The 11045-nt window shown below is 39.6% G+C and overlaps 1 protein-coding gene across 1 annotated transcript; it reads left to right on the forward strand.

Annotated features, from left to right (window-relative positions):
• The first annotated feature begins 317 nt into the window (after positions 1-317).
• napba (N-ethylmaleimide-sensitive factor attachment protein, beta a) lies at positions 318-10961 on the forward strand. The gene is made up of 10 exons (XM_044371917.1): positions 318-579; positions 3609-3688; positions 4241-4357; positions 7470-7516; positions 7610-7687; positions 7828-7883; positions 8541-8625; positions 9091-9195; positions 9345-9413; positions 9810-10961. The coding sequence occupies exons 1-10, from the start codon at positions 482-484 to the stop codon at positions 9960-9962; spliced, it is 888 nt and encodes a 295-aa protein (XP_044227852.1). The 5' UTR covers positions 318-481; the 3' UTR covers positions 9963-10961.
• Positions 10962-11045: the final 84 nt, after the last annotated feature.

The raw sequence follows: 11045 nt of genomic DNA on the forward strand, positions 1-11045 counted from the left end.
AGATATCTACATGATTTGACTAATTTGGACGGCAGAAGCCTCGTTACCTTACCTTCAGATAAACTTTAAATACATTTAGTATGTTGCCCCATCACTTTCATCGTATTTTAAGGGATCCTCTAATGGTCGGTGTGAACAGGATGAATGATTACAGAAAGCAAAATCTGTCTCAGTGTTCATTTGGGCTCCTGACTGTTGTTTAAAGACTTTTAAAAATGTGAATCTATCCTTTAATTTGTGTTCAAGCCGGCAGGCCAGGGTTTTTCCCCCCCCCCCATCCTTTCCAGCAGATGGCGGCAGTGAGCTACAAATGACCCTGCTCACTCGCCGTAGAGGAGGATCTGCAGCCTCTCAGCATCAGCATCAGCACCAGCAGAGACGTACTCCCTCTTCATCTCCTCTGCTCTCCTCCTCTCCGTCCACTGCGGAACATCGGCCTGTTTTCCTCCCATCCCTCCTCCAGCGGCAGACCCAGCTCGCCATGGACAACTCCGGCAAAGAGAAGGAGGCCATGCAGCTGATGGCTGAAGCCGACAAAAAGGTCAAAGCGTCCGGATCCTTCCTCGGTGGGATGTTCGGGTAAAGGATGCTGTCATTATTCTCTGCCTGCCTCTGTTTACTCTCTCTGTGTGTGTCATTTTGGTATGGGGGGAGGGATTCCTGCACGCAGGGCCCACCAAAGCTTTTCCTCACGGAGAAATCACGATGATAACAGACTTATTCCTGCATCATAATATTCCACACAACGTGTCTGCAATGCTCTATAATGAGCTTTGTGTTTCATCACTATAATATCCTCATGATCTATTCTATACATCCTTATAGCAGCTGGTAACTTTCGCAGTGACATTGTGTCCTTCTCATAGATTTATTCAAGGATGCGCCTTTTTCTACAGCTGTAAGTAAGAAAATATGAGCTGTCATCACAGATAATGTGGCCTGCGTGCCGTGGCCTGTCACGCAAGAGAAATGTAAACGTGGTACATCGCCTCCTCCTCCTCCTCCTCCTCCTCCTCCTCATCCTGCTGCTGTTTCTGCTGCTGCGGGATGTGAGCGGGGCTCGGATGGAGCGTGTGGCCGGGCCAGAGATGCAGTGAGGCGGGGAGAGCAGCGCAGTCAGGGCGGTGTGTGTCTGTGGGGCTCCTAGCAGGGAAGCAGTCGGTGGTGATGTGGTGATGCGGGGGCCTGTCCTTTTTGGTGTGTGTGTGTGTGTGTGTGTGTGTGTGTGTGTGGTAGGGGATGGGAGTGGACTGGTGGCCTGCATGTGTGTGATGTTTACAAGTAAAATGGAAACACTGGAATATGAAGGAAGTAGTGATGTAACCTGATAGATAGATAGATAGATAGATAGATAGATAGATAGATAGATAGATAGATAGATAGATAGATGGATTATTGATCGATAGAGTTCTGATTTTAAAGTGGTCCCTTTTAAGAGAGAGATTAATCGTCTAACTGCTTCATCATTCCATTGTTGGCTACCTTATATGGAATATCTCACATTTTATAATCTTATTTTTCCATGTTTATATACATGAATTATAAATAAATGTAGTGGAATTAAAGTAAAAATTACTAGCAACTAGCAATGACGTTTTCAATTAATAGATTAATTATTAAATCTATAAAACATCAGAAAATACAGAAGGTGACGTCCTCAAACCATCTGCTGTGTCCGACCAGCAGGTCAACTCCCGAAGATATTTGATTTACAACTACAAAACAAAAAGAAACCTACAAATCTTTGCATGTGAGAAGTTTGCTTGAAAAAATCAATTAATCAATCTTCAACTGTTGCAGATCTTAAACGTAGATGTAACATCAGGATCAGTAACAGGTGATGCAAACTGTCAAACTGTCCAAAATTGATCAGTATGAATTTTTAAACCCAAACTCATTTTATTTAGCTGTAATTGCTTTAAGCTTGGCGCTGCATAATGTTCCTTTATCCCTTAAAATTCCTCCGTCATCATACTGTCTGTCACTTTTACCACCTTTACCTTTAATATTTGTCCACATATTGGAATCAATGATGCAGCTCAATAACATGATTATATGTTGTGTAGTCAGGCAGTGTGAGACCTGAACCAGGTCACATCTGTTTTCCCCTCATGAGCACCAGCGTGTATTTTTTTAATGAGCCTCAGCCCCAAGTTAAGAGATGAAGGAAAGTCAATTGGGGTCATTTAGTGTTTTGTTTTGTTTTGTTTTTGTGGCAGATTGTAGATCTGCAGCGTCACCATCCACAAATGTGTGTATATTCACCTGACGTTATGATATCAGAAGAGATATGCTTTTATTTCATCTGTGAAAACTAACAATTTAGCTCTGATGCCTGCTGAAGCTACAGGTGTTATTAATGAACATTTTAAACATCTGCAATCTCTGTAGGTGTTTCACACAAATGTAGAAACCGTGTGACATTTATTTAGCACTTATCTGACATCTTTTATAAACGATGTGTTGTTTTCTTGTAGAAATCTTAGAGGGGGGGATGGTAGACGCAAAAAAGCCACCAAAGGTCAATAATGAAAACGATATCCTCCACACAGGAGGCTCGCAAACTTTATTTATCAAACAGATAATGTTTCCATCTTAAAGATCCTTATTGGATTGAAATCGTGTCTGTTGTAGTTTACAAGCCTCAGACTGTGTTTGTATCTTTTTAATATATTTGATGTCTTTCTACAGCAGTGGATTCTTAAATATTTCCCTGTGAGATGCAAACTGTTGCACCCAAAGTGACAGCAGCTGCCTTTAACTACAGTATATCTATTAGTTGATTAATCAATTAGTTGCCAACTATGAAATTAATTACCAGCTATTTTGATAAGAAAAAAATCTCAAATTCTCTGATTCCAGTTTCTCAAATGTGAATATTTTCTGATTTCTTTAGTTTTGTATGACAGTAAATTAAACATCTTTGGGTTGTGGGCAAAAAAAAAGACATTTGAAGACCTCATTTTCACCATTTCATATTTTATGGACCAACAGATTAATCAACAATGACAATAATCATTAGTTGCCACCCTAGTAGACATGAACCTTATCTATTTTAATAATAAAATGTTAACGAAGTGTCACATTAAACAGATCAAATCTTTTATGGCAATTGAAAATGCATTTCTATACCAAAATTATTAATTTTTAACCGGCTCTGTCGACACCGGCTGCTTGATTTGTCGTCCTCCGTGTGTTTCTTCTGGTGTTGTGTCCCATGTGAGTGTAAACACTGTGTGAACTAGTTCAAGCTGCTCTCACAGGACCGCTAATCAGATATACAGTAGATAAGATACAGACGCCCCGATGAGCATGAACAAAATATGAAACAGAACTCATTTTAGTTTCATCAGGATGCAAAATCAGATACTGTAGAGGAGGAAAATACTGAATTTAGAGGCTTTCAGCTGCAAGGTGAGCAGTCTCAGCCGCCTGGAAAACCCTGCATGCTGGTTTAAAATAACTGGACTTAAATGTCAGAGTGTGACGGTTTGCAACATCCCTAAAATATGATCTCATGGAGAGGTTATAAAATTAGAAAAAAATGCAAAGGAAATGATTAATTTTGTGATTTTATGTATCTTTGTGTGTGTGTGTGTGTTTTATAGGGGAAACCATAAGGTGGAGGACGCCTGCGAAATGTACGCCAGAGCAGCCAACATGTTTAAAATGGCAAAGAACTGGAGTGGTAGGTGACACACACACACACACACACACACACACACACGTATATCACAGACTCATACTGCACCACTACACACATAAATCTGAGCACAAATAAACAAACTCCCGCATAAAAACACCCACACAGCATATAAATGATTCAACAGCCTGCAGAAAGTTTTAGATTACCGTGAACAGCAATAAAAGCTTTTAAATTACACACACACATATATAGTTGATTCATAGATGAACATTTAGCACTTTGTGGACCAATAAGTGGAATATTCATCGCTGCAGAAATCAATGTGTGATCTAGATAGGGCAGATGAGCCAATAATAGCTCACGCTGAGCAGAATTTAGCTGTTTTGATGTGTGTTTTGAATTCGGTCACGCTGCCTGATGTGTGTCGACACGCTAAATCACCGATAGATTCGTGAGAAAAAACACCTGAAAATCTTAACAGGAATGATTTATCACATGCAGGTTTAGAGCAACTAGAAAATGAATTTAATTTGCATGAATTTAACACTGTCTCACTCGAACTCGATGTGTGTGTGTGTGTGTGTGTGTGTGTAGCTGCGGGGAACGCGTTCTGTCAGGCTGCTCGGCTCCACATGCAGCTTCAGAACAAACTGGACTCCGCCACGAGCTTCGTCGACGCCGGCAACGCCTACAAGAAGGCCGACCCACAGGGTGAGCGGCGCCGCCTCACACACACACACCAACACACACACACACACACACACACACACGCAGTACTGGTACCCAAAGAAACGCAGCTTTCTGTCTACAATGTTAAAGATGAGGACTAGTTTCATGCAACCACTAGAGAAATATTTCATCTCAGGGTGTAGCTTATCTCATGTTGTTTCCTTCCATCATGTTTCTAAATCAGATAAAGTAGATTATTGGGCTGATTAGAGGTAAAAGCATCTTTTTGCTGACTGTGCTTAAGGAGGTTCGAGGGGAGTTTGGTAAAAAAGAGCTTTTATGTATGCTGCTCCCTATTACAGTCACTGGTTTCTCTGGGCAGATTTAAAGCTTTGCTGCAGGAACTCTGCGTCATCATTTATCTGCCAGTGTCGGGGTGCTTGCTGGGAGGTTTTTAATGCTTCAAATTGCTGCTGTTTCTCAGTCCAGTTCTAGTCTGTGTTAAGGTTGTTTTACCTTCTTTTTATTCAAGATTTTATTATTTATATTGATTAACAAGATGTTGTGATAGATTTCTCTGTATTACTTGTTTTTACGTTGTTCGTCTGAAACTTTACATCGCTGCCTGTCTTATTGCAAAAGAGATTTTTAATCTCATTGAGGTTTTATTGGTAAAATAAAGATTATAAAAAGTTGGACATCACTCCTTATCAGACTCAAGATGGACAGAGTGACTTCCAGTCTGGACCAGCTGCTGTTCACAGTTAGGAGATAAAATCAGAGAGTTAGTGTTGTTTAAGGATTCCTGATCTAGTTGTTGCTAAGAAAACAACTGCTAAAAGTTCCTGTTATGATACTTTGAAGAGTAGAAACGGGACAATCAGCATCACAGCTGTTAGCAGGCGAGATAGCAAAGGCAAAAAGCAAAAGGAGTAAATTGTGTGGTGCGGTTGTGTTTAAAGAGTTTACCCTTTTTCAGTTTCTCTTTGTTTTAATCAGCATGTGATTATTGGTGAAATTGTGACACAGTTCTTAATTGTAATCCTCTTCTTCTGTATTTACTCAGTTGTTCAGTATTTATGTCCTTGTGTCTGTCTTTGTTTGTCCCTCGCAGCTTTCATCAGTGTTTAGGTCTGTTCCCAACTTTAGTAACGCAGATATGTAAAATACTTTGAAGTGCAAGCTAACGTGTCTAAACATGTGATTTCTCATTACACATATAACAATTACTCCTGTTTTTGTCTCACTATAAGTGTCTCCTTCTCATTTTCTTCAGTTGTCTACTCTTCATCACTAAACTTGAAGTTTTAGAGCTGCAACAACAAGTCGATTAATCAATTGGTTGAATGACAAGATAAATTGGCAACTATTCTGATAATTGAATAATCATTTCAGTATTTTAGTAAAATGTTAAACATTACCTGATCGCAGCTTCTCAAATATGAAGATTTGAAGCTTTTCTGTGTCATACATGATAGAAACAAAATATCTTTGGACTTCGGACTGTTAGACTGTTGTCTGTCCTCCTCTGTTGCTCTTCTTCAGGTTTCTTCCATTTTTTCCCCATTAACTGGATTTTTAGAGGAGTTTCAACTTATTCATACCGACAGATTGTAAAACCCCGTGAGGGAAATTTGTGATTCTTGATATCGGGCTTATGAATAAAAATGTACTTGAGTTGACAATTTATTGGCAAAACTATTAATCAAGAAAATAATAAGCAGATGAATCGATAATGTTAGTTGCAGCTCTAGCTTTCATAATTATCATTAAAAGGCCCGATATGTGACTTTTCCGCATTAACATGTCTAAAAACGACTGGACCTGTGTTATATATGTTTTGTTGAGTTGTGTACTTACATTATCCCAAATGTTTCCAACAATGTTCAAACCCAGAGAAATTTCAGTCAAGGTAACGGTCCGTTTCATCGGGTCGGCGGTCAATGGCGTCATATCCCTGTTGCACATGCGTCAGTATAATGGTTGTCTGCCAGAAGCTGTCATAAATGGACTTTTTATCCAGTTTTAAGACACATTTTTATGATACACTTTTTAGATATCGGTCATCTTTAAGTATATCTTTTACTCGGATGAAGGATTTTAGTCGTCAGACATCTGGATCTTATCAGAGAAATAAGCTGAGCAAATGTTAGTGGCAGCTTGGCTCGCAGCCCCTCCCCGTCAGAGAAACACTGATTTTTAACATGAAACTGCTTTATTCAGTATTTTTACCGGTTTGAATCACTGGGTCTGTTTGTTCTGGAGATGAGGAGACCTCTGCGGATAATTCGGCTCCTGCTAAAAACCTCCTGAACAACGAACACTGAAGGAATCCAAGCTGGGAGAAGCTGGTTGTTTAACAATGAAGACAACAACTCCCATGATCCCACGCTACCTCACGACATCATCAAACTCCGCCTTTTGTTATTGTTTTGACATGACATGATGAACACCAGAACACAGTAGAGATGTTGAAGATAGCTCGTTGAATGAGTTTTTATTTCACTTTATCCAATAATACAGCAAAATGCATTGAGACAAGGGCAAAGCAGACACAGAAAGAGGGCAGAGAGAGGAAACGCAGGTCGTGAAAGTAGTTTATTTACAGTAATCTGCATTTTCTCTTATATTCTGAGACACATTTTAAGCCTCTAAACATGATCAGAAAATGATCATGTGATGTCATGTTTTCCTATATAGTCTAACGAGTGTAGTAACATCATTAATCGTTGTTATATTAAGTGTTACTGTAAGTCGCCGCCTCCTTCTTCTTTTATAACTATAAGACCGGCATGTCAGTGTAAAAATGAGGGAAAGCCTCTGTATCTCTGCACTTCACATTTGGATTCAGAACCCTGAGGTGGTATTGTTAGAAGATTAAAGTGGGTCCCTGGGTTGCTCTAGGAAAATTGATATCTGGGTTATGTTGCAACAGCTCTCCCGGCTCCCAGCGATGAGCTTAATAAAATACTGTGGGTTAGCAGGTTAGTAGTCACACGGGGAGGGAATGGAAATGGAAGAGTTTTAATTTGACTTAGTAGACTCAGAAGGCTTCAGTGGACTCTTTTTCTCTTCTATAAATCCTTCCTGTTAGTTGAACAGTTTCCTTGTATTTATAACAACCCTCCTTACCGTCTTATCTGTCTCCTTCCAGAGGCCATCAACTGTCTAAATCAGGCCATTGACATCTACACTGACATGGTAAGCTCTGAACGTCTTCCTGTGACCATCATTCTTATCTTTGAATGATATATTTCCAAGTGTGTGTGTGTGTTTGTGTGTTTGTGATTACAGGGTCGGTTTACCATCGCAGCCAAACATCACATCACTATAGCGGAGATATACGAGTCTGAGCTGGTTGACATCGAGAAGGTAAGAAACAAAATCATTTATTTCTGCTTCCTGTGTTTATTCCTGCAGAGTTTGTTAGTGTGTTTTGTTGGTATAAAATTCATCAGATTTTTTTAAAAATATGTTATGTATATGTCATATATATATATATTTGTTTTCAGGCCATTGCCCACTATGAACAGGCAGCCGATTACTATAAAGGAGAAGAATCTAACAGGTAAATCTGGACCTGCAGTAAAAGCTGAACAGTATAAACATATATATGGTTAAAGAGGACATAACATGCACACTTCCAGATCTATATTTTTATTCTGTGGCTCTACTGGAATATCTTTGCATGACTTACAGTTCAAAAGAACTCCTTATTTATCTGAAAATAGCTTTTTATGCAGCCCCTCAGGTAAGGCTGAAGCCCTGGCGTTTGACTTTCAGGGAGCATTTGTCAAGTTTTGTATGTTTGACCATGTTTAACATAGAAATCTGACATTATAAGAGTATATAATTGACAGAAACCACAAAAAAAGCATGATATGTCCCCTTTAAATATATTCAGTTCTCATATTCAGTCAGACTTCGGTAGTGTTGACATTTGTTGTGCATTTATTAAATGCAATGGTGACAACAGATATTATAAACACTGGTGTGGTGGGTCACACTTAAAGGTTTAACCCTGTAATAATACGAGGTGACAGCCACTCCTATGGATTTATGAGGATGTTTTAAAATCACCATTATTTTAGGCTAATATATTATCCGTTGTCTCAATTAGGCTTCTGTATGACAGTTCAGCCTGATGGAAACAACAGCGGTACAAACATCATCTGTTAATTATCTGTTAACTCATTTTTCTTTGTGCTTTGTTCGTGTGTTTCAGCTCAGCCAACAAATGTCTCCTGAAGGTCGGACACTACAGCGCTCAGCTGGAGCAGTACCAGAAAGCTATTGAAATCTACGAACAGGTAACAGCTGAGTTTATAACATCTGTGCAAAGTAGTGCAAACCAAGACAATATCCCCTCAAAAAATGTTATTTAAATACTCTTAATGTTCAGTTTTCTTGTTGTTGACTCATCTTTAATGGTTATTCGTGATGTTTTATTAGGTAGCGTTGCTTTGTGAAGTGTAATAGCATGGATAAGGTTATAATTACAATATATTTTTTGAAATTCATATAGCTCCTTTCTGAACACATTTACAAAGTGTTAGACGATATGTAAAAGCAGAGCGAGCGAATAAAACGACAACACAAATTAAAACACCAATGACACTGTAAAAAATATGAACACCCATAAGAAAATTAAAATGATGACTTTTTTAATGAAGAACAGTTTTTTTTTTCATTCTGATGACTATACAGAATGAATATAAAGAACATCATATGTGATTACATGCAGCTTTAAAAGTCAATGACTGTGTGTGTTTCAGGTCGCTATGAGCACCATGGACAATCCTCTGTTAAAGTACAACGCTAAAGAGTATTTCTTCAAGGCTTCACTGTGTCATTTCATAGTGGACGAACTGAATGCCAAGGTAACACACACACACACACACACACACACTGCTGAATATGAGTGTGAGTATATGTCACATACATGATGATCTGTTATCATAGGATTACAGGGTTTTCCTAAGACTGAATACTACATTAATACATTTTTGTGTGCATGTTTGTGTTTCAGTTGGCCATAGAGAAGTATGAGGAGATGTTTCCAGCCTTCTCAGACTCAAGAGAGCTCAAACTGTTAAAGGTAAATCTCTTTTTTTTTTCAGTTTCTCTCCATTTCTGTTCTAACATTTTGTAAACGTAACACATGCTCAGCTCAAATTAACCGTTGTTTATACACATAGTTTAATGTGCCTAAAGTTTGGTGAGCATACATATAGAAGCCTAATATTAATGTTAAATGCGGTTTTACCTATAACCAGGCCCTGCAGTGGATATCAGTCCACATCAGTCTTACAAATAGCCATTGCATTCTCAGTTGTTCAGCTACCATCACTGGCTATCTAGTTCACTTAACAATAGCCACAAAATATTCATAGAGTTTTTATTATCAGGTTTGCTTTTAACGCACAATCTGAGTATGCACGAGTATTTTATTAAAGGTTATGTATTGGATCATCTTTACGTTTTGTCACGACAGAAACTCCTAGAAGCTCACGAGGAGCAGAACAGCGAGGCGTTCACAGAGGCCGTCAAGGAGTTCGACTCGGTTTCCCGTCTGGACCAGTGGCTGACCACGATGCTGCTCCGCATCAAAAAGACCATCCAGGGAGACGCTGGGGACCTGAAGTAGACAAATTCAAAAAAAAAAAGAGGGGAGAAAGGGAGGGGAGACTGGGGTGAAAGAGGGAAGAAAGATCAGGGTTCAGGGGATTGGTAATTAAATGGGGGGGAGTGAGAAGGACAGGGGTGGTAAAGATGTGTTAAGGTGGAAAAAAGTTTAAAAAAAAGAAAAGAGAAGCGGAAAGATGTCATGGGGGGATTAAGGGAGGGTGGGTGGGACTGCGGGAGTTTACAGTTGTACATATCAGTCTGCATGTGACCCCCCAGCGAGCTAAGCATCACCTTTAAACCATCTTTAGATGACCCTGTGTCCATGGTCCTACAGTATTGCTCTCGTAACACTGGACAGAACTGAAGTAAAAGAGAGAACAGAGACGGTGTGTGTGTGTGAGTGTGTGAGAGAGCGTGTGTGTGTGTGTCCACTGCAGTAAGGTAAATCATACTATTTGATGGGAAAGTGTGCAACTTATATCAGATTTAAGGATATATGTTATTGAAAAGGGATAATAATGTTATTTCTGAGATTGTTATTTATTGTCAATACTGAAAATATTATTTATTGTTTATTATGGTGCTCAGTGTTACGATTCGTCTTAATATTTTAGGTATTAGCCCCTCTGCTCTCCTCCCCTCCTTTTATTCTCCTTTAGTTCCTCTCCTCATCTTTTCTTCCTCGTCATCCCCCCCATCGTCCTCCTCCTCTCTCTCTCTCCCCTCGTCCTCTCCTCACCCCTACGCCCCCCCCCCTCCCCCCGTCAAGTCAGTGATATCACCCATTGTGATTGGTTGGTTCTTTGTGTTCTGGCCAATGGTTGGTCGGTGCAGTTAGCCACCAGCGCTAACTCCCGTCCCTGCCTTGTTTGTGCATGTCTGTTGTCATGTTGATGTAAGTGTTCTCTGTGTCGTGCTAACGTGTGAAGAACATACATGTAGCCAGGTATCATTTGTGTGAAATCAGTAAATATGTACCTCAGAAACCAAGTTGAAATAAAAACATCATTGCACCAGATGTCTGGCTGATCTTTAGTGTTTATTCAGGCATCGAATCTACAGACAAGACCCCAACACTGGATTCTTGAGGCCAATATTTGTA

The sequence above is a fragment of the Thunnus albacares genome, chromosome 14 (assembly GCF_914725855.1).
Source record: "Thunnus albacares chromosome 14, fThuAlb1.1, whole genome shotgun sequence".
Taxonomy (NCBI): domain Eukaryota; kingdom Metazoa; phylum Chordata; class Actinopteri; order Scombriformes; family Scombridae; genus Thunnus; species Thunnus albacares.

What these genes read in the sequence shown, in the direction of transcription:
- napba (XM_044371917.1), top strand. Translation starts at nt 482, where the DNA reads ATGGACAACTCCGGCAAAGAGAAGGAGGCCATGCAGCTGATGGCTGAA. An exon ending in AGCTGGTTGACATCGAGAAG is followed by an intron (nt 7,688 to 7,827) that starts GTAAGAAACAAA and finishes ATTTGTTTTCAG; the next exon opens with GCCATTGCCCACTATGAACA. An exon ending in AAAGGAGAAGAATCTAACAG is followed by an intron (nt 7,884 to 8,540) that starts GTAAATCTGGAC and finishes CGTGTGTTTCAG; the next exon opens with CTCAGCCAACAAATGTCTCC.